This window comes from Equus caballus, chromosome 3 (assembly GCF_041296265.1).
Source record: "Equus caballus isolate H_3958 breed thoroughbred chromosome 3, TB-T2T, whole genome shotgun sequence".
In the NCBI taxonomy this organism is placed as follows: domain Eukaryota; kingdom Metazoa; phylum Chordata; class Mammalia; order Perissodactyla; family Equidae; genus Equus; species Equus caballus.
Window position 1 is genome coordinate 125,075,710 of NC_091686.1, and position 21,652 is coordinate 125,097,361.

General features: G+C 64.1%; 2 protein-coding genes and 2 long non-coding RNA genes across 13 annotated transcripts in view; 2 read left to right on the forward strand and 2 right to left on the reverse strand.

Moving 5' to 3' along the window:
• LOC138923676 (uncharacterized) overlaps positions 1 to 9,298 on the forward strand; it is an 18,988-nt gene extending 9,690 nt beyond the window's left edge. The window contains exon 3 of the long non-coding RNA XR_011437660.1: positions 9,112 to 9,298. This is a non-coding gene — a long non-coding RNA (uncharacterized lncRNA). The remainder of the gene's footprint in view (positions 1 to 9,111) is intronic.
• Positions 23 to 3,580, reverse strand: LOC138923675 (uncharacterized). Its single transcript, XR_011437659.1, has 2 exons — positions 514 to 3,580; positions 23 to 370 (listed from the first exon to the last, which is right to left on the reverse strand). It is a non-coding gene; the product is annotated as an uncharacterized lncRNA (long non-coding RNA).
• On the reverse strand, positions 5,765 to 21,621 carry IDUA (alpha-L-iduronidase). Of its 9 annotated transcripts, none has more exons than XR_002807208.2 (14): positions 21,269 to 21,597; positions 20,266 to 20,406; positions 9,496 to 9,581; positions 9,228 to 9,335; positions 8,850 to 8,945; positions 8,558 to 8,760; positions 8,221 to 8,400; positions 7,882 to 8,098; positions 7,321 to 7,533; positions 7,059 to 7,180; positions 6,853 to 6,978; positions 6,683 to 6,763; positions 6,200 to 6,300; positions 5,765 to 6,027 (listed from the first exon to the last, which is right to left on the reverse strand). XR_002807208.2 is itself a non-coding variant. In XM_001917827.6 (14 exons), the coding sequence occupies exons 1-14, from the start codon at positions 21,424 to 21,426 to the stop codon at positions 5,921 to 5,923; spliced, it is 1,935 nt and encodes a 644-aa protein (XP_001917862.5). In that variant the 5' UTR covers positions 21,427 to 21,621; the 3' UTR covers positions 5,765 to 5,920. The 9 variants fall into 9 exon arrangements, 5 of the variants coding, with proteins under 5 accessions (XP_001917862.5, XP_070120175.1, XP_070120176.1 ...); XR_011437656.1 differs by having other exon boundaries at positions 6,383 to 6,763; positions 21,269 to 21,591; XM_001917827.6 differs by having other exon boundaries at positions 6,687 to 6,763; positions 21,269 to 21,621.
• SLC26A1 (solute carrier family 26 member 1) lies at positions 11,954 to 20,595 on the forward strand. Of its 2 annotated transcripts, XM_070264072.1 has the most exons (4): positions 11,954 to 12,689; positions 15,090 to 15,329; positions 16,473 to 17,082; positions 17,833 to 20,595. In XM_070264072.1, the coding sequence occupies exons 3-4, from the start codon at positions 16,501 to 16,503 to the stop codon at positions 19,360 to 19,362; spliced, it is 2,112 nt and encodes a 703-aa protein (XP_070120173.1). In that variant the 5' UTR covers positions 11,954 to 12,689; positions 15,090 to 15,329; positions 16,473 to 16,500; the 3' UTR covers positions 19,363 to 20,595. The 2 variants fall into 2 exon arrangements, with proteins under 2 accessions (XP_070120173.1, XP_014594163.1); XM_014738677.3 differs by lacking the exon at positions 11,954 to 12,689 and having other exon boundaries at positions 12,935 to 15,329.
• Positions 21,622 to 21,652: the final 31 nt, after the last annotated feature.

A 21,652-nucleotide genomic window follows, 5' to 3' on the forward strand; every position in this document is an offset into this window, starting at 1 on the left:
CACGTCAACACGTACCAAACCGTACGTTTTAAACAGTGCCGTTTATTGTGTCAATTGTACCTCCATAAAGGTGTTATTTTCTTAAAAAGGCAAACCAGGTCGATGTGCTAGAAAGACAAGGGAGAGGCCTCCGTGGAGGGGTCAGGAAGGCCACTGGGCTGACGGGCGCACAGACCCTCCATCAGTGTTTGCTGAGTGAGTTCGCAAACCTCTGAGTGGGGTGTAAAGCGCCGTAGACTGATTAAGGCACACCGCACTCTCTTCTGCTTCACCTCCTCTCCTGCTCTGTCAACTCGAGAACCTCACTGGAGCTTTTCCCTCATCAGAGCGTAGGCTGGCCTCATTCCCGGACCTGCTCTTGACCCACTGCCTGCAAGGACCGGGACCCACTCACTCCTTCCTCTTCAAGGGACCCATGGGGTGCTACGGGTGACTCTCGGTCACAGACACTAGGGTGGGCAGCCCCTCTGAGGGGTGAGCTCAGAAGAGCCAGTCTCCTTCCGAGGGGCTCACCAGGTGTGGGTGACACAGTCCTGCTTCACAGCTGGCTGTCACAGGACGTGGCCAGAGCTCGTGGGCGTGGCTGCTGGACAGGACAGTAGGCCAAGAAGAGCCCTACCAGCTCTGGCGCTGACCAGCACTCCTGCCGAGATGGGGCCCCGGTCCCCTGCAGACACTCATCCCTGAACCCTTGAGTGGATCTTGCTCAAGGCCAGGCCATCCTGCCCAAGGCTGATGGGTGGACGAGCCTCCCTGATGGAGAAGCCCGGCTGCCACTGCCACCGGCCCAGGGCTGCTCTCCTGAGGGCAGTGGTCTGGGCTGGAGGCAGGAGCTGGGGCAATGCTGGCACCCGCGGGCCCCTCCCGCATGGCTCCAATGCACAACCTTGCCTGGGGGCCCACTGCTCTACGAGCTGGCGCTGAGGCCCAGGCAGGCCCTGCTGGGCACAAGGGCAGGCAACGGGGCTCTGGCCACCTTGCGGGGCTGTCTGAAGCCACCTCGGTCCTGGTGAGAAGGGCCACTCAGACCATCCTACAGGCGGCCCCTCTCCTGTGCCAACCCAGCTGGGCCCCAGCCCGGGAGGCTCCAGGGGGATTTCTGACCTGGTGTCTGGTGCTTGGGCTGCACCCCAAGAGGGAGAGCAGGTGTTGTCCTCCGTGGTGACATCTAAGCAGGGGTATACGCACCCCGACAGCTGCACCCAGGGCCTCTCTTAGGCTGGGGCACTCACGAGGCTGCATCAGGCCAGGGGCTGCCCTCCCTCCACACCCCCCACTGCCCAAGCTGACCCCGTGCCCACTCTGGGCTGCAGGTGAGGGTCCCAGGCTCAGGACGGCCTCCCTCTCTGCTGCCCCTCGACTCCCCTGTGGCCCTGAGACAGGCCGGGCTCCTCTCCCTCCTCCTCTGCCCCCCACTGAGCCCTCGAGCCCAGTCCCACTGCCACCCCTCCCTGTGCTGGGCTGGGGTCAGGCCCAGGTGTGTGGAGGCATCCAGCTCCTCTGCCTGGCCTTGGCTTCCGCTTGGGTCTGTTCTATGCACAACCTGGACGGGGTCTGTGGTGGGGTCAGAGGTCTCAGGCCCTCTTCCTCCTTCACGCCTGGGAGGGGTATTGTCCGCCTCCCCGCGGCCCAAATCCCTGCACAAGGCTCCCTGGGGCTTTCCCTGACCCACCCCTGCAACCAGGCCCAGCCCTGAAGCTCTGGCCACTGGGACGCGTGTCCTCCCTGCCAGGGCCCTGGCCGGTGGGGCCATCAGCAGCAGAAGTGGCCCCAGAACACACTCTCCACACAGGGTTCTGGCATCGGGCGGCTCACAGATCTGAGGGGCCCAGGGCTGACCTTGTGCGTGGGAACCGGCATCGCAGCTACTCCAATTACCAGGCTGGCCAAGTGCAGGTGGAAGACAGGGGGCTGGTTGCTACGGCAACAGCAGTGCTTCTGAAGACTGGGCGTCCCTCCTCCTCCCTTGAATGGGAAGTGGCGAAGCTGAGAGCCGAGGGCACGTGGGGGTCAGGGGCTCCGTGGCCACAGGGCCGTGCCCAGGGCCCGGTTCTACAGGCTGCAGCCCGAGGCCCTTGTCTGCTGATGAATGGCAACAAGCAAGGAAGGGTGGGGCACCTGAGACCTGGGAAGGACACAGGACAGACAGGCAGGAGATGGAAACCGTCGGGTCCCCTCACTGGGGGACCCCACCCCCGGCTAAAGCCTGCCACGTCTGCGCCTTGGCCATTTCTCTGTTGCCAGAAGCAAAAGAAGATGAGATCCCAGCACAGCCATGATGGATGGCTCTCCAAGGAAGATGCACCCCAGACCTCCCTGATGGTGCTGTGGGAGCCAGGGAGCAGCATGGCAGCCACCTCCACCACGGAACACGCAGGTGCAGTGGGTGCAGCGACGGACGGGCATGGGGCTGGGCAGGCCTGAGCCCCTGGGAGTGGAGTTAGTGGTCAGGAGGCTGGGGGCTTGCCTCAACCCAGCCTGCGGCCATGTCCCCGCACACCATGGGGCCTGCTGTGCCCGTGTGTGGATGAGCAGCACCTGTTGTCGGAAATGCAGCCTCAGGCCCACCCCAGACAGACTAGCAAGTCAGACCTGAGTTTAACAACACCCAGGTGACTCACATTTCTTGCACAATGGACCCTCAAGGGTCCTCAGCAAACACGAGATGACCGATCGCATGCAGGGTCCCAAGAAATGAAACAAGCAAGCAGCTTCAGAAGTGTTGCCTGAAGCACGTGCGGGGGAAACACCATAGGGCTGGCAGGCCGTCCTCCGCCACCGCCCGTCGTAGGAGGCTTGGGGCCTCGTGCCCAGGTCCCAGACTGAAGCCCATTCATGGAGCCAGAGCCCTTGACAGAGGGGGAGGCCAGGTCCCCTGAAGAAGAACCCACAACACGGTCTCCGAATATTCCCAAATCTCTAAGGGGCACCTGTGGCCATTTGCAGGTACTGCCCTGAGGAGAGGAGACCCGACCTCCTGGGGGTTCTCGGATAATGGCTCTGAACTGATGCCAACTCATCACCTAGAAACCATCGTCACTGGGGGGACGGGGCTGGAGGGACCTGACAGTCGACAAGCACTGGCCTGAGTCCATGAGCCAAGGGCTTTGACCCCAGAATGTAGAGTGGGACACTCGTATGTACCCAGTGGCAGCATCCCCACATTGGTCCCCCGACCTGTGGAGGAAGGGCTATTATGGAATCCCAGGGGCCTGTCCCTCCTTGCCACACAAAAATAACACATTTCTGGGACACTGCAGAGATTAGTTCCAACATCAGAAACTATGCAGATGCAGGGGCCCGCCTCCGTGTACTCTATATAACGTGCCAGCTGGGTGTTGAATGACAGAGGACCGCAACGTGACCCTCAGTGACGCCCATCACAGCTGAGGACTGGACGGACGCGGATCTACTGGAGGCATCGGCCCATGGCACCTGCCACAGCTCACCAGGCAAACACCTTCTTTCCCATCCCCATGCGGGAAGAAACCAGCAGCAGCGTGCCTCACATGACGGGGATGTCAGCACCCTTCACCGTTGGCCTCGATGGCACCAACACTCCCACTGTCTTAACGTGACCCAGAGGATCCTAGTTCCTTCATGACTTTATGCTAATTGGACTGGGTGACTGGGTGGATGAGAGGGACCCTGATGTCTCAGTGAGACTCGAGCCCACAGCAGGTGGGAGAGAAACCCTGTGGAAATCCAGGAGCCTCTAGGGAGGTTTTAGGGATCCGACGGTCTGGGAAATGTTGGGATGTCCTATTTAAAGTGAAGTAAGCTGTTTTACCTTATACCACCCACTTCTTTTTCTTTGCTGAGGAAGATTCACCCTGAGCTAACATCTGTGCCAATCTTCCCATATTTTGTATGTGAGCCACCACCACAGCATGGTTGACGAGTGGTGTAGGTCCACACTGGGAACTGAACCCAGGCCACCAAAGCAGAGTGTGCCAAATTTAACCACTAGGCCATGGGGCCAGGCCCCCTACTGCCCACTTCCAAGAGGCACAGTGTGTGGTGCTGGGACTCGGTTGGGGGCAGCAGGTACATCTACACAGGTTGCTCTGACCCAGCAGAGGCGCAGATCTGAATGTACTGCTGCTTTGCCCAAAGCCAGCACACATGGAGCTGGAGGGAGGGCAGAGCGGGCGGCCGTGCTGCCCTGGTGGCTCCCACTCGGCGGGTGTGAAGCCCCTGGTGTCCGAGGAAGGACCTGGGCACCCTCCCAGTACTGACCATAGGGGGTCCTCAGGCCGCTGAACCAGCAGGTGGAGAAGAGGCCACTTCACCACTCCAACGACGGCTCCTGAGCCCACAGACAAATGGGTCAGAGCCTGGTACGGGCTGAGCTGTACCCCCCAACGCAGACGTTGAAGTTCTAAACCCCAGCACCTCAGAATGTGATCATAACGAGGGACAGGGTCTTCAACAGGGTGGTTCAAATGAGGTCAAGCAAGTGGGCCCTGATCCCATGACTGACGTCCTTGTGAGAAGCAATCAGGACGCAGACACACACTGGGAGCCACGGAGAGGCCTCAGAAGAAACCAACCTTGGTCTTGGACTTCCGGCTGCCAGACCATGGGGAGCTAAACGTCTGTGGTTGGCGCCGCCTGGGCTGTGGTCTTTATTTACAGGAGCTGAGCCGACCAGGCCAGGGCTTCATGGTGGGGCAGAAGACAGCGCCCGGAACCCAGGGGGCCTCCCAGCTACCCCCACTGCCCCTCTGTGCAGTGACGTCAGTGAACAACGGTCCCCAGACACACAAGGACTGGGGCCCCCAGAAAGACGGAGGCACGGAGCCCTGAGGCCCCACGTGGGGAAAGAGGCTGGGGAACAGGTGCTGGCTTTGGGGTTCAGATAGGAGTGTGACAAATGGACACCTCCCACTCAGGGTGAGGCAGCTGGCGGGTCTTGGAGGCCCCTGAGCTTTCCACACAGATGGACCCGGCAGGTGCGCAGGAGCCAGAGGGTCGACTAGGCCTTGTTTTCCATCTGCCCATCCAGGTCCACATCCCACACTCACCCTGAGCCCAGGGCAACCCCGGAGGGCAGTGGAAGGAGGAGAGTGGGATGGGGGCCTCCTTGCCCCACTCCTGCTTGCACGCCCCCCGGCTGGCTGTGTCCCTGGGCCCAAGGTCTCTACTCCTCACCAGGTGGCGTCTCCTCACCTTTGTCCTTCATCTGCTCCGTCTGCTCTGGGGCGGGGGGAGCCCCAGGCTGCTGCGCCCCCCTTGTGGCTTTCCTGCCCTGCCCGCATATCTACACACATCCCCAAGTTGTCCTCCTCTGAGCACACCAGCTGTTTCCTTCTGGGGCCAGATATGGAAGGAGAATGACGGCGGGGGCATAGCCCGCAGTGGACACTGTGGGCCTTTTCTGCCGCTGCCCAGTCTGGGCCAAGCAGCCTGGAAGCCCCACCTTCCCCTCTACCTTCCACCCTCCACCTTCCCCCAGTCTCAGGAAGTGGGTCCTCCCTGGGCTCCATCCTGACCCAGGTGCACCCCCGGCGCAGCCTCAGCTCCGCAGAACAGGTAGAGAGGCAGGGCTGGGAACAGGGTCTGCAGCACCCAGCAATGACGCCAGAGACGCCAGACCTGCTCCTCCCTGAGGAGCTCAGGCCTGACTGTGCTCAACCCACTTCCACCCCAGCCCCACAGGTCGGGGAGAGCGCTCTGAATGGGAAGGAGGTGGAGAAGGCCTTGCTCCAGCCGGGCACATCTGTCCGGTGCCCATCCACAAAGGCCAACCCCAAGACCAACATATGGAAAGGCACTTTAAGGGGGTGTGTGAGTGGACAGGAGGGGACAAACAGAGCTGAAGACGAGCTGATGGGCCCGTGGTGGTCCAGCCTGCCTCCGCTCCTGGCCGCTGGGTCCGCTGGTCAGCACAGGCTCAGTCACTGGGCAGTGGTGGCCCTCACGTGGCAAGGACCTCTAGGTACTGCACAGGGTCTGAGAAGGGGCCTGGCCGGGCCCAGTAGTCCACAGCTCGAACCCGGTAGAAGCCAGAGACGACAACTGTGTCTGGAGACACAAAGGTACACCTGCATCCTTGAGCACAGGCCCCCCTGAACCCACCCCAAACTCCTAAAGCCCCTGACTCCAGGCTTCAGGAGGCCTGGACCCAGCCCACAGGGTACTGTACTGAGGCCCAGGGGTGGGGTGGCGGAGGCCAGTGTGGTGGGGGCAGGCGCACCTGGGCTGAACACAAAAAGGTTGAAAGTTGATGGCTTCCTGCTGATGGGAGTGTACCCCTTGTCCTCTGGGGAGAACTGGATCTCATAGGTCCACAGACACCTGGAGGAAGAGGGGGTCAGGGCCAGAGCTGGGCTCCAGGGGGGCTGGGCGCACCCTGAGCCCTCTTCCTTCCAGCCCCTACCTGACCCCTCCCGGGTCCCTGGCCACAGTGAGGGGAGAGGGCTGGAGCCTGACTGCCACCTGCAAATGTCCCCTGTAGGTGCCCCCACCCCCATCAGACAGGCTGTGACCTCGGGCCATCTCCGGCAGTGCACACAGTGAGGGGGTGGTGAGGAGCAGAGGCGAACAGCCTGCATGGGGGGTGCACAGTGGAGTGGCCACATGGCCACGGGAGCATGAAGAGGCTGTGGGTGACAACAGGGGTGGGAGCCGCCTACATGGCAAGTGCAGGACAGGGTGGGGCAGGATGGTGACCACTCACGCACTTGGAGCCCACGTGCTCATCCGACCAGACCAAAAGCAGCTGCCCGCGGGTCAGGGGCAGAGCACGGAGCCGGGTCACCTGGGGGGTTAGGCTCCATGACCGAGGGGGTGGTGGAGGGAGAGGCGGGGGGGGGAGGGGCAGCGGCATGGGGAGGGGCTGCCACTCACCTGGCCTGGCGGCTTCTCAGGGCGCGCGCACAGGTGCACCAGCAACAGCGAGGGCAGCGGGAGCTGTGGGCGCAGCGTCAGGCGGCCGCCGGCGGGGAAGGGGCGTGGCGCTGAGGCTACCGGGTCCTGGGGACAGGGGCAGGAGCTCAGGGCCCTGGAACCTTGGCAGCTGCCCTGCCCGCGCCTCGCCCACCCTGCCCGCCGACCTCGGCCGCGCGCATGCGCCGGAACTGCTCTGCGGAGGGAAAGACTGGCCGGCCAAGGCGCTGCCACTCGGTGTGTGGGCTGCAGACCCGGTTGTCCAGGTAGAGCGTGACGTAGACGAGTCCTGGGGAGCCAGAGCTGGGGCCATGCCTCGCAGGGCCTCCCCTTCCAGGCCCCACCCTGCCTGAGCTCCCTCCACCCACCCACCCCCGCTCCCCACAGCAAGACCCCTCCCTGCAGCCCCCTCCCTGGGACCCCGCTCACCCGGGCCCGGGGTCACCCCGTGCAGGCGCAGGGTCACGGCAACACTGCGGTTGGCATGGGCGCGCGTGTCGTCACTCGCGTAGACCAGCACCGTGGCGCGCCAGGCGTCCACGGGGCCAGCAGGGCGGTGCGCGCTTGCCAGGACACCCACTGTGTGGTTGCTGTCCAGCACCGCCCCCGCCTGCGACACCTCGGCCCAGAGCTGCTCACGGTCTGCAGGGTGGGAGTGGGGGGCGGTCACTGTGCGGAGGTCACTGCTCCTCTGCCACCCCAGGACCTGGCTTCCCACCGTTTGTCCACCTCCACTGGAGGTGTCAGCCACTAACAGCCTCTGCGGCCCACTGAGCTGGGGCAAGTGGGAAGCGGAGGGACCAGAAATAGGTCGGAGAGCAGAAGCCTGTTCTTCCCCACCCCCGCAGGGCACCCCTGCCTGGGCCTGGAAGGACATCCCCGCTCATTGAGGCCTGCCCTGGCCGCGCCGCAGCGTGTGCCACGAGGCCTGTGCTTTCCCGTCCGGGCGCGGGTGGGCAGGAAGCAGGCAGGGACACAGGGCTGGCTCACCCAGCAGGGCCAGCAGCCCCATGGCAGTGAGCACCGGCTTGCGCAGCAGCTGCACGTGGGGTGGGCGGGTGTTGTTGACCTGAAAGCGCGCTGTGAGCGTGCGCTGCGAGAAGGGGTGCGGATGGTAGCTCAGGAAGGCGTTGTCATTGCTCAGGAGCGCGTATCGGATGGAGGAGCTGTCGTTGGCTACCAGCAGGTTCTGGTGCTGCGCGATGACCTGCCGGCATGCAGGGTGGGCGTCAGGAGCGGCTGGTACCACGGCCACCCACCCCCAGCCCCGCACCCCCCAACCCCGGGAGGAAGGCCGCTGTGGTGGAGAGGCCTTGGGGGCGGGCCCACCTTCACCACCATGGCTGCGTAGGTCACGTCGGTCCTCCACGGCTGCGGCAGGGACCAGCCCACGAGCGGGTCTGCCTCGTCGTTGTAAATGGGGGTGTCGGCGAACCTGGGGAAGAGGTGCTGTATCTGCCGCACGGTGGCCTTCTCCTGCTCCAGGATGTAGATGGAGCTGCCTGCGCCCTGCAGCACAGCCCAGGCTCAGCACGGCCAGGGCCACGGCGGGACCGCCGCTGGCAGGGGAGGGGGTGTGGGGCTGCCAGCGGCGGGGGTGCTGGGTGGGCATCAGCTCAGGAAAGGGCAGTCCCCTGTGGGCAGAGGGGTGGGGTCCTGGGCGCACCTTCTTGTGCAGGGCAATGTAGTCCAGCCGCACACCAAGCTCCCCAGTGAAGAAGTTGGAGCCATGGTGACAGTGCTCCAGGAGGGCCCAGCACAACGGGGAGGCCGGCGGTGGGTGGAAGGAGTCGCCAGGGCCGCCCAGGCGCAGAGCTGGGCTGGCCACTCGCAGGCCCTCGGAACAGGCATCGTAGTAGTTCAAGAAGCCTGGCAGGAGGGGCCGCAGAGTCCACACCCTGGTGCCTGAGGGTCCACAGACCCCTCTCAGCTCCACAGGACCCCAGAGGCACACCCACCTTGCATGGTCATGGACACGTTGTCAAAGTCGTGGTGGTCTGGCTCGTTCCACGTCTCGAAGTTCCACTTGGAGACATGGGCAAGTCCGTACCTACCTGCAGAGGGGTCCTGCTGTCTGCGGGCCCCTCCCCTGGGGCAGGGGAGTGCAGCCCACCCCACTCCCAGGGAGGCACCCACGGCTGGGGGTTTGGAGGCAATGGGGAGTGTCTGGTTCCATGTGCACCCACCCCCAAGCTGTCTGGCCTCCCTCCCCTATCTCAGGAGGCCCTGGCTCAGCGGGTTCATGACAGAGAAGACCAGGGAGGCGGCCCAGGTGACACAAGAGAGCCTGCCCAGAAGCACCCACCCGGTTCCCCCGGGGCATGTGCCCTGCTCACCGATGTATCTTCTGGCCAGGAGGGAGACCAGGTCCTTCCACTCAAAAACCTGCTGCTTGTCCTCGAAGTCGGTAAAGTGTCCAGACGGGCTGCCCATCAGCTCAAAGCCTGCAATGGAAGAGGGCAGCCATGTCCCCGTCCCCCCGCCTGCACAAGACCCACGCTCTATCCGGCCTGGGCTCTGCCACACCAGCACTGAGGCCAGTCCTGGGCGGGCAGCCAGTGAGGACCCGGAGGGGCCATGTCATGGGGAGAGGGCAGACCTTACCGGGGAGGAGCTGGTTCTCCCTGAGAAGGTCCAGGTACCTGTCCAGGTGGGTGAAGTTGTAGCTCAGGCCCTCTCCAGCCGACCCCCTGTAGAACACTCAATGTCAGGGCAGGGGAAAGTGGGCCCCAGGCTGGAACTGTGGCTACATTCAAGCAGGTAGCGAGTGTAAGGTGCCACACAGGACTCAGCTCCAGACTCATCAGTGGGCCTCTCCCCTTAGAAAACACTAACTATGGAGGTCTATCAGTCACTCCTAGCCTAGTATGAACTAGTGTGCCTGTCCTGGAACCCCACCCTCAAGCCTTGAGGGCCTCAGAATAGCTTGGAGCCCAGGGGTGGGTCGCGGCAGGCAGTCTCTTGGGAAAGGTACAACAGCATAGAGTAGGGGAGAAAAGGCATCCTGAAGACAGCTGACTGGGAGTGGGGGGCTGTGGGACCAGAGCCTGGCAAGACCTGGGGGTGCCACACCCTGTGTCTCTGCACCTCCTATAGGCCAGGGCCCCAGATTTGGCTCAACAGAATCCTGGCCCCGCCCCTGCACTCCAAGAGGCAACATGGACAGGCAGGAAATGGAGAACGGGGCTCCCCATCCTGCACTCATCCCAGACGGGACAGGCATCATAGGGTGACTACTTGACTCTTTGGGAGCATCAGACGTGCCACAAAGGGTGTGACAAGCAGCACAAGGCCAGGCAGGGAGGACCTCGCCCAGGTAACATCTACGATGATCTATCAGGTGATGGCACAAGTCGGCAATGAGAATACCTGGTGGACAGACGGGACCCACCCTGCAAAGGCCCTGAGGCAGAAAGGAAGTCACGGAACCCAAGCAGCAGAAAGGCAGCGAGTGGACCTGGGTCAGAGTAAGGGTGTGCGTCATGAGGGATGAGGTTGCATGAGGCCTTGTGACCGTGGTGCAGAGGGACCTGACTCAGGGTGAAATGGGGAGCCCTCTGAGGGATCCAGAGCAGTGCCATGCCTTCTTTAGTTTGTTTGTTTTTAAGACAATTTTTTAGAGCAGTTTTAGGTTTACAGCAGAATTGAGGGGATAGAGAGAGTTCCCATTCCCCTGCCTGGACACAGGCACAGCCTCCCCCACCACCAGCATCCCCACCGGAGGGGGCACACGTTACAGTGGCTGGACCTGCACTGACACGTGTCCGTCACCCCAAATCCACAGCTGACGTCGGGTTCACTCCCAGTGGTGTACTTTCTATGGGTTTGGAAAGACGCATAATGCACGTGTCCGCCACTGTAGTGTCACAGAGAGCGTCACTGCCTGAAAAGTCCTCTGTGCTCCACCTGTCCGCCCTCGCCGCCCCAAGCCCTGATCTTTCCACTGTCTCCATAGTTTTGCCTTTCGTCATGATTTTGTTTTCTAAAGATTGGCCAATCTCTTTTTTTTCCTTCTTCTCCCCAAAGCCCCCCCAGAACATAGTTGTATATTCTAGTTGCAGGTCCTTCTAGTTGTGCTATGTGGGACGCCGCCTCAGCGTGGCCTGACGAGCCGTGCTAGGTCCGCGCCCAGGATCAGAACCAGCGAAACCCTGGGCCGCTGAAGCGGAGCGTGAACTTACCACTCAGCCATGGTCATGATGTTTTGAAAAGATCCCTCTGGCGGCTAACTGGAGCCAGAAGATGGCCCCCCAGGGAGGGGTGGTGTGCCTGGATTGAGTGGCGGCCACAGAACAGAAAGGAGCTGGAGTGGATGGATTTAGGAGGTAAGGAGGTGAGGGCAGTCCAGCACGGCCCATGGGTTTCGGCTTCAGCCATGGGCAGGTAGGGTGCACACCACAGGGGCGGGCAGGGAGAAGCCGACATTGAGCTGGGTCTCAGATTTGCCCATGTGGAAGTGGATACCCGAGGGTGGACCTGGGGTGGGTGAAGTAGGCAGGAGCAAGCACTGAGCCTGGGCTGGCCCAGGTGGGCGGGTGGTGGGGGGCAGGGGATCTGAGGGCTTCCCCTGGGAGGCGTGGTCCATCCACCTCTTGATCTGGGGATGAAGGCCAGACGGCCAGGGCCTGCCATGCGCCCTCTGCTGGCCCCAGCTTTGTCCGCGGGTGTGGCTGCAGGGGAGGGGTCACGGGGAATCTGGCCCTGAGGCTCCGGGTCTGTCAGTCTCCCCATCCCGTGCCACAGCCTGGCCAGCCCAGCGCTGTCCCCTGGACACAGCACAGATCTGGACAAGTCATTGCCCCCGCTCCGGGTCCTCCTCTTCCCCACCCCTCACTATGTACAAGGTCCGGCCTTCAAAGCCCACGCAGGGGCCTGAATCCAGCCACCACGCACAGGGCCCCCTGCTCCTCCAGGGCTGGCCGCACACCCTGCTGGCCCTCGCTGGCCCCTCCGCGGCCAGACAAGCAGATGCACTGCGGGGATTCACCCCTTCCCAGCCACCACCTTTCCCCCATCCAAAGGTCACAAGCGGTAGCAAAGAAAACAAGCTTCACCAGCACGTGGGTAAAGACCAAATGCGCGGGCAGACGATTCCAAAGTCCCACAGCGTGTGCGTTGGGGGTGGGGGGGCAGGCGCGGAGATGGTGACCGCGTGGAAAGGGAAGGCACGGGCGCGGGCACCCGGCTTTCTCCGCAAATCCTGACACTGGGCCAGGCACACAGCTGGCCGCGGGTAATGCGGCTCCTGTGCTCAGTGTCGGGGGTGGCGCCCCAGCAGCGGAGGCATCTCCAGCCTGTCACCCTGGCCCAGCAAGCCTCAGCAAGGAAGGATGCCCTGGGGGCCAGTACACTTGCCCCCAGGCACCAGGAGACCCGACCCTGGGGTGACTCCAGGCCAAGAGATCCGGGAGGAGCAGTCCTTGGGCCCTACTGTGGGTGCCTTGGTCTCCCTCAGCCTTGGCCCCGGCTGGAGGGGGAGTTGAGAGATCTAAGCTAGGGAGGAGGCTGAGCAGCGAGGTGAAGGGCACAGCCCACCCCGACACTCCACCTGCAGCGAGGCCTGGGTTGAGACGCAGACTGGGCCACCGACAGGCCGGAAAGTCTCTCCATCCTTCGCAAGGGGCCGAACCTGGGTGCGAGGCACCAGTGGGGTCGCCTCCCGCTCCTGGCCTGGCCCGCGGCAGCTGCACAAGGGCCTCATTCACCGCGCGCCGGCGGCCGGTCGCGCAGCACCAGAGCTCCCCCATCCCCAGGCCTGAAGCGCGTGCGCCGCAAGGACGGAGCTGAGCCGGGGCCTGGTGAGTGCTCGCGTGCGCGGGGCAGGGACCCTAGTCGCACATGCAGGCGGGTGAGGACCGGGCCGCGCAGGCCAGTGGTCAGGGAGCAGAGCCGAGCGCGCGCTGGAGGGTGCGCAGAGCAGGAGAGGGATGCGCGGGGCGGAGACCCGAGCTGCGCGCTCCCGGAGCAGGGGGCGGGCTAGAGGCCGCGCGTGCTCGGCGGGGGAGATGCGCGGGGGCGCGAGGCGGGCACACACAGACCCGCGGCTCCGGAGGACCTGTAACCGCGGTCCCAGGATGCAGGTGGGAGGGTGTCAGGCCAGCTGGAGAGAGGCAGGTCGAACCGGGCCTCCGCCTTTTCTGGACCCGGGAGCATGAGTGTGCGCGGCAGGTCTTTCGCAAAAAACTCGGTCTGGTCCTCAGGGCCCTGGAGACGAATGAGCTGACCCTGCTCTTTTCACTTGTAGAGATACAATGTTTCCTTTCAATGCAGCCAAACAGGCAGAGGGACTGGGGGTGGGGGGGACGGACGACAACACCTCAAGCCCCAGGGGGTCTGCACCCAGCCACCACTACTCTGTCACCGGACAGGCTTCTGTGCCACACTGCTCTGGCCCTGTCCCCTCCTCTGGGGAGACCTCCGAGGGAGTGGGCCCAGGCCCGGGGGGCAGTGAGGCTCCCACCTGGCAACCCCACCTCTGCCCACAGGAGCTGCTCAGGGAGTTCTCCCACTGTCCCTTTGCCAGTAGCTAGGCCTTGAGATGAGCACTCTTTGACCCCTCAGTATCTGCTCAACGCCCTACCCCCAAAACACACACCAGGTGGTGCACCTTATCTGTCCGGAGGAGGGGCCGGAGGCCCTGGACTGCTGTGACTCCACGTGCCCTGTCCTCTGGCCAGCGGCTCTGGTAAACCATGGCTCCCCGGCTGGGTAAACAGCTCCCCGCCAGAGCCGCGTGGGTCCCTGGCCGGACTGCATTAAGGGGTAGGGGGTGGGGAGGCCCTAGGCTCTGCCCTGGGTGGGGGATTCAGACCCCACAGGACAGGGTGAGATCTCGGGGCCCAATGCAGACTCTTTAAGTCATCCAGATCTGGAGAGAGAAAGGCCAGTGGGGGGTCTCGGCCCTGTCCACGCCCCACCCTCACTGCAGGTGTGGGGACTCGCTCCCACTCTCTGGCCATCCCCCTCACCCTGGGTTTCCACTCCCGTCTTTGCCCCTGGATGGAGCTCCTGGTCTTCCCCAGCCAGGCGCAGGGAGGCTCCAGAGGTCTCAAAGTCGGGCTGAGGGGAGGGGGGGGGCCTGGATGGGAGCCCCTCAGCATCTCACTGTCCTGTCCTGGGCAATGGAGCCCCCAGAGCCCCGGCTGGCTCTGCAGGGCAGCTGGCTATTGATCTTAACTCCCCACTCAGCACCTGGCAGGCCCTGCGGACACGAGAAGCAGGGCTGAGTCAGCTGCCCACAGTGCCCAGGCCAGCCCCGCCTTCCAGCCCCACCAAAGGGACCACCGCAGCCTCTGGGGCCTCCCCTCCAGGACCGCAGGGGATGGGCCCCCTTTAACACACCACTCCTCCAGCACCCAGGGACGGAGGTTCACTTTCATTTCTTCATTCTAAAGCTGGGGACCTCAAGTTCTGAATAATCATTTTGAGAACAACAGCTCACCATTAGTTTATCACGTGTGGGCACGTGTAGTCATCTAAAGGGATGGTTTACCCTCAGGTCAGCCCTATGAGGCAGGTGCCACCTGTCGTGGAGGCCAGGCACCTACCCACAGTCACAGGGGTCAGCCCCGGGCTGGAATCCAGGTGGTCAGGCTCAAAGGACAGACCCAGGGCCACCCTGACAGCACAAGGGCACCTGGCTGGTAAGGGTATCTCGATGCCCAACAGCCCTCTTGCCCTTGGCAGTCAACACACACACACACAGCAGCCTCGTGCCGGCTTTCCATGTGAGAACTCAGAACAGAGGCTGCGGCTGTGGCTGCCCAGTGCCGACCTGGCTCAGGCAGCCCTTGCCTGTGCTCCAGCATGGATCAGACCCGTCTCCCCCAGGACAGAGAAGGTCCAGGGACAGGACAAGGAGACCAGCTCCTTCCTTGGTCCCCCTTCCATCCTTGCCCACCCTCTGGGGTGAAGGGTCATCCTGAAGGGTCTCAAGCTGCCTGTGCCCCACCTGAGACTGGCCAGGCTCCTGAGCCTCCTGCCTCCCCCAAGGGCCAGAGAACCCAGGCATCCTGCTCCAGCCACCCGCTGCCTCCACTCCTGGGAGGCTGGGAGCTTTCGGAGGCCCACACAATTGTAATTATTTGTGAGCCTCTGATTACAGAACAACTTCCCGGATTAGCCGCTCAGGTAATACTGGTCAGGGGCAACCTGTGACTCAGCAACCTTTGGGGTAAATAATTTAACTGCAAACCCAGCACAGCCTCGAAGTCAGATGCCACCCACAGAGCACTACCCGCCCGCCAGCGCCAGATCCACCACGGCCCAGCTACGGGCAGCAGCTCTGTGCCGGAACCCTGCCGCCCCACTCACCACCCGCCAACAGAAGCCAGAGGGCTCGGAGGTCCAACTGGCCAGCAGACCCTGGCCTTGGAGGACAGACAGGTCGGGTGCCTCGCCACCCTCCAGCCCACCGAGCCCGTGCCGGGCTCCCCCAGGTAGGTCTTCCCTGGGCCCTGCTGCAGGACAGTGAAGGCCCCAGGTGACTTGGCCACAGCAGAGGCCAGCTCCCTGGGGGGACAGTGTGAGCGGGAGTCTAGGGTTTCTCTTGGGGAATCTCAGGCACAGGGCAGGTGGAATTTAAACAGCCCTCAATCTACACACCTGGACCCCAGGAGCTTGAGCCTCAAGGCACTTGGGGACCCATGTGGGGAGCTCTTCAGAGGAAGGAAACGCAGCCTTATAACGGTCCCCAAAGGAGCAGACCCGCCACTCTGGAGCCCACAGGCTGTGCCCGCCACTCGTCCTCCACACCGAGGGACACTCCGGGTGTCCTGGCCCAGCGCACACAGGGAACTCGACACAGCACCAGGCTGACCAGGCTCTGAGGGTGCAGAGACTGTCTGCCCAACGATGACACGAGAGGAAGATCAAGAGCTGGTCTGAGCTGGACTCGGCACAGCTGTGAAGAGGAGGGCCAAGGCCGCCGACACCCTGTGCTCCAAGAGGGAGGGCTGGGCTGGCCGGGCTGGCTGTTTGCAGAGGGCTGGGCCTGGACGGCGGCTGCCCTCAGGAAAGCAGGGACAGTCGGCAGGCGGTTCCATGGAGCCCCTGCGCAGTGTGGGACACCAACCAAACCCAGGAACACGAACACACACTCAGGAAGGGTGCCCCGCCATCCCGGACACCGGGCAGGCGACAGACGCCAGTCACCCTAACCCGCCTCCCTGCCGGCCTTGCCAAGATCCCTCTCCCAAAGCACGTCCCAGGAATCCTGCCACAAGGACGGGACACGTGGCAGGTGCTGCTCCAGAGAGCACCCCTCCCCCGGCACAGATTTGGGGTCCCAGCATCTGCCAGGCTCAACGGGGGTGTCAGGAGGCCCTCTTCCTCTGAGCCCATGACACCCAGCGCCACAGTGCAGAGAAGGAGAGATGGTTGGAGGGGACCACGGTGGTTTGCACAGGGGAGCAGGGGGGCCTCTGGTGTGGGCATGTGGTGACAGCGGGCCTGCGCCTGGATGGGGTGGTGGACAGGGAGCAGTGAAGCTGGCTTTGGTCACATGTGTCTGGGTCTCCGCAACAGCCTCTGACCCAGCACGTCCCCCCACCCCAGTGACGATGCCCACTTCTCTGTTGCAGTTTTCCCCAAGGGACCTGGTTCCCCAGGATGGAAGTGCCCCCGGAGCAGAGTTGGGGGCCGGTGCTAGTCCGCCGGCAGCCCCCAGCAACCCAGGGCCTGTGCGAAACGCTGAAGGCCAGACTGCGGCGGAGCTGCACATGCAGCATGCAGGGGGCCAAGGCGCTGGTGCAGGACCTGCTCCCCGCCACGCGCTGGCTGCGCGGTTACCGCCTGCGGGAGGACCTGGTGGGGGACGTCATGTCCGGGCTGGTCATCGGCATCATCCTGGTGCCGCAGGCCATCGCCTACTCACTGCTGGCAGGGCTGCAGCCCATCTACAGCCTCTACACGTCCTTCTTCGCGAACCTCATCTACTTCCTCATGGGCACCTCACGCCACGTCTCTGTGGGCATCTTCAGCCTGCTCTGCCTCATGGTGGGGCAGGTGGTGGACCGCGAGCTCCTGCTGGCCGGCTTCGACCCCGCCCAGGATGGCCCGGGGCCCAGGCACAACAGCAGCACCTTCAACGCCTCAGCCGCCATGCTGGCGCTCGGGCTGCAGAACTGCGGGAGGGACTGCTACGCCATCCGTGTCGCCACCGCCCTTACTCTGCTGGCCGGCATTTACCAGGTGAGGAGGCAGCTGCACGGGATCCTGCGCAGCCAGGCCTGGGCTCAGATGCCGGCTTAGCCACTTGGAGCTGCCCCTGAGGTGCTCGCCGCCCACCGGGAAGGGCCGAGCGGGAGAAGTACAGGGTCAGGGCCTCAGGGGACAGTGGCGTTAACTGGCAAGGAGAGGACAGAGAGGCAGAGGCAGAGGTGTGTGTGGGACGACACCCCAGGACGGGCCCAGAGGCGCTGAGGTGCCCAGCGGGCGGGGAGTCTATCCAGCCAGCCGTGGCCTGGGCAGGGACAGGCAGCCAGAGGGCTGCCTCGGCTCCAGACATGCCGATTACGGTCCACATACCCACTCTGAGCTTCCCACCCCGTGTGGGACCCTGAGGGCCACCTGCCCTCCTGCAGCCTCACCACACCCAGCCTCTCCTGTGGCAGGACTGTCCACTCCAACGTCAATCCCTCCGGGGACCACTCCAGGTCCCTCCCATCAGCTCTAGATCTCCTGGGATGGGGTGGTGCCACTCACAGGGCAGGAGAGAGGAGCTGCCTTCCAGGGCTCAGAGCCCACATATGTGGGCTGGCAAGGGCCAGAAATGAGCATCCGTGGCCATGCGTGTACCTCCAGTGTCTGCTGTGGCTGTGTGCACGTGCATGCGTGGGGGACTGTGAACAGAGTTCACTCAGGAACTAAGCAGCAGCAATGGAGAGACGTCAGGCTCTGTGCTGCGGCCACTCCACTGCCCTGACCCCATTGTGTCCACAGGTCTTCATGGGTATCCTCCGGCTCGGCTTCGTGTCTGCCTACCTCTCACAGCCACTGCTCGACGGCTTTGCCATGGGGGCCTCAGTGACCATCCTCACCTCCCAGCTAAGGCACCTGCTGGGCGTGCGGGTCCCGCGGCACCAGGGGCCAGGCATGGTGGTCAGCACATGGCTGAGCCTGCTACGCAGTGCTGGGCAGGCCAACCTATGTGACGTGCTCACCAGTGCCGTGTGCCTGGCCGTGCTGCTGGCCGCCAAGGAGCTCTCAGACCGCTGCCGGCACCGCCTGAAGGTGCCGCTGCCCACGGAGCTGCTGGTCATTCTGGCGGCCACGCTCGCATCCCATTTAGGGCAGTTCCATGAGCGCTTTGGCTCTAGTGTGGCCGGCGACATCCCCACGGGCTTCATGGCCCCGCGGGTGCCGGACCCCGGGCTGATGCAGCGCGTGGCGCTGGACGCTGTGCCCCTGGCCTTCGTGGCCTCCGCCTTCTCCATCTCACTGGCTGAGATGTTTGCCCGCAGCCACGGCTACTCTGTGCGGGCCAACCAGGAGCTGCTGGCCGTGGGCTGCTGCAACGTGCTGCCCGCCTTTTTCCACTGTTTTGCCACCAGCGCTGCCCTGGCCAAGAGCCTGGTGAAGACGGCCACCGGCTGCCGCACGCAGCTGTCCAGCGTGGTCAGTGCCGCTGTGGTGCTGCTGGTGCTGCTGGCACTGGCGCCACTGTTCCGGGACCTGCAGCGGAGCGTGCTGGCCTGTGTCATCGTCGTCAGCCTGCGGGGGGCCCTGCGCAAGGTGAGGGACGTCCCACAGCTGTGGCAGCTCAGCCCAGCCGACGCACTGGTCTGGGTGGCCACTGCGGCCACCTGCGTGCTGGTCAGCACCGAGGCTGGCCTGCTGGTTGGCGTGCTCCTCTCACTGCTCAGCCTGGCCGGCCGCACACAACGCCCACGTGCTGTCCTGCTCGCCCGCATCGGGGACTCAGGATTCTACGAGGACGCCGAGGAATTTGAGGGCCTGGTCCCTGAGCCCGGGGTGCGGGTGTTCCGCTTCGCGGGGCCACTCTACTACGCCAACAAGGACTTCTTCCTGAAATCGCTCTACAGCCTCACGGGGCTGGATGCAGGGCGCGAGGCCGCCAGGAGAAAGCAGCGGGGCTCAGGAGCAGGGGTCAGTGAGGAAGACCCTGTTGAGGGCAAGGACCTCGGCCCAGGGAGCAGCTCAGCTGTGCTGGTGCCCACGGCGGGCAGCTTCCACGCAGTTGTCATTGACTGTGCCCCGATGCTGTTCCTGGATGCGGCCGGCATGGCCACGCTGTGGGACCTGCGCCGAGACTACGGGGCCCTGGGCATCACTCTGCTCCTGGCCTGCTGCAGCCCTGCGGTCAGGGAGGCCCTGAGGAGAGGCGGCTTCCTCGGGGATGACCAGGGGGATACGGCTGAGGAAGCGCAGCTGTTCCACAGCGTGCACAGCGCTGTGCAGGCGGCCCAAGCCCGCCACAGGGAGCGGGCGGCTGCCGACTCCACCCTCTAGTAGGGCCAGTGCCTGCCCCCAGTCTCCACTCCCTCCTGGGAGCCCAAGGCAGACCTTCTCTCCTGTGGCCCACCAGGACCCCACACAGAGCAATGTTGTGCCGCCTCTGCCCTGGAGGAACCAACACGACCCAACGAGGCAGGAGGATGGTGCAGTGAACACACGCGAGGACCAGACACACAAGGACCCAGACAGACAAGGACCAGCCACACGAGGACCCAAGACCTGGGCCCTCGAGACGAACACCGCCAGTGCCAACCAGGGCTCTGGTGCCATGCGTCGTGAGACTCGTTGGATGTGGCATCGCCATTTTATTAGAATGAGGACCCCAAAGCAATCATGTGGCTCTAAGGTGCCAAAGCCTGACAGCTGGGGGCTCTGGCCAGGGCGTGAGGGTCTCTGTGCCTCTGAAAGCCCCCCCAGTACACACACCCAAGTGTTCCTTACCCCTCATGCCTCACCCTGCGGGGCCTTGCAGGGCCAAAGGCAGGTGTGAGTGACAGAGCCTCACCTCAGCCCTCGGGCACAGCGTCCCTGCACAGCCCCACCCGAGAACACTCAGCACGGGTCACCTGGGTGCCCACTCCTGGTGCCTGGTCCAGCCACAAAGCCAGGGCAGTGGAATGCCCACCTGACCCCAAGCCTCCCGGCAGACCTTGGGCAGGAGGGCAGCTGTGCCCGACCCAGGGGCTGCCCAGGCACCCACGGCCCCGCAGAGCCAAGGAGGACCATCCTCCTCGTCTCCCCACAGGATGCCTTGCCAGGAAGTGTAGAAGCAACAGGTCCTCAGAGCAGGAGCCCCTCCCCTGCTGCCCCTACAGCCAGGCACCGTCTCCTCGCAGCCTCAGTCCTCATCTCCATGCTGTGGGCTCTGCCCAGCTGCCCACCCTCTCCAACACCCACCTGGCCGTGATGAGGTCCAGCAGCCAGTGGGTCCGCACCTGCTCGATGCCACCATGAGGGATGGCGCCCACATAGGCCAGGTTGAGCTTCTGGTCCCAGCTAAGGTCATACTGGTCAGCCCGGCTGTGTGGCAGTGGGGGACTGGGGACAGAACAAGGAGGAGTGGCGGAATTAGTCCCCGTGGTGGGGCTGGCAGAGCGGCCCGGCACATCCCGCACCAACGGGTCTAGGCCCCAGGGCTGCCCAGGACACAGGCTCTGGCAGACAGACTGGGGAGTGTTCACCAGTGAATTTTATGTCCCTGATGTAATAAAATGACTCCTAACGCCAGGAACGTTGTGAAGTCTCATGTTTATGGGGGTCAGGGACTTCCAGAGAAGAGAGAACCACATGTCGGCGCGCTCTTTGCCCCACCAGCCTGGGGCATCTCAGCTGGAAGCCTGACACAGAGAGGCTGGGGACACGCAGGGATGCAGGGCAGGTCCCACTGCAGGGACATTCGACAGCGTCGGAGCTGCCCCCTTGAGAAGGTCCTGGCCTGCAGCAAAGGGCAGTGTCCTGAGCCAAGGCCCCTCCCAGGGCCTGGGCTGCCCCGTCGGCCACCAGGCTCAATCACGAGGCTCCTCAGATCTCTGGCGGCCACCAGGCAAACTCTGAGCCTGGACCCATTCCTCCAACACAAAGGGTACCCACTCAGCCAGGAAATTCCCGCGACACCCCAAAAACGCGTGGAGCCAGCCGACACAGACCAGACTCCGCTCTGATTGAGGGTGGACCCCAGGGGAAGGATTGAGCCGGCTAGGGGCATTTCAGGGCTTGGGCGGCCTGCCTCATTTCGGAGCGCCTACTCCGCGCAGTGGGCACAGGAGTCGCCGGGGCGCAAGAGCCCAAGGGTCTCTCCAGATGCGGCAGGGGAGTCCCAGAGACGCGGAGGCCGGGCGCGCGGCGGGACAGAGGCGAGATGGGCCGCTCGGGCCTCAGTTTCCCCGCGCGGGGTTCTCACCAGAAGCCGGTGCTCCTCCAGAAGGGCCGCAGGGGACGCACCACACGGGCCGCGTCCACGCGCACCAAGTACGGAGCCTCGCCCAGGGCTGCGCGGTGCGCGATCAGCAGCGCGGCAAAAAGCGTGAGCAGCGTGGTGCGGGGGCGCAAGGGGCACATAGCAGGGGCGCGGGGGGCGCCGGGGGCGCAGGGTCCGGGCGCAGGGGCGCGGTGGGTGGCGCACGGCCGGAGCGCGGACCCCCCGGAGCCCTGCAGGTCCACCAGCTGCTCCGCGCTCCGGGAGTCAGTCTGCGCCGCGACTGCCGGTTCCGCCTCCGGGTCGCGTGCCACGTGACTGCCACCGCGGGGCGGGGGCGGGGCGGTGGGCGTGGCCGGGACCGGGGCG

Coding starts and splice junctions, on each gene's coding strand:
- SLC26A1 (XM_070264072.1), top strand. CDS start 16,501: ATGGAAGTGCCCCCGGAGCAGAGTTGGGGGCCGGTGCTAGTCCGCCGG. Junction 17,083..17,832: donor TGCTGGCCGGCATTTACCAG/GTGAGGAGGCAG, acceptor TTGTGTCCACAG/GTCTTCATGGGTATCCTCCG.
- IDUA (XM_001917827.6), bottom strand. CDS start 21,426: ATGTGCCCCTTGCGCCCCCGCACCACGCTGCTCACGCTTTTTGCCGCG. Junction 7,181..7,320: donor CGGGGTGACCCCGGGCCCGG/GTGAGCGGGGTC, acceptor CTGGCTCCCCAG/GACTCGTCTACGTCACGCTC. Junction 6,301..6,686: donor GATGAGCACGTGGGCTCCAA/GTGCGTGAGTGG, acceptor CTCTTCCTCCAG/GTGTCTGTGGACCTATGAGA.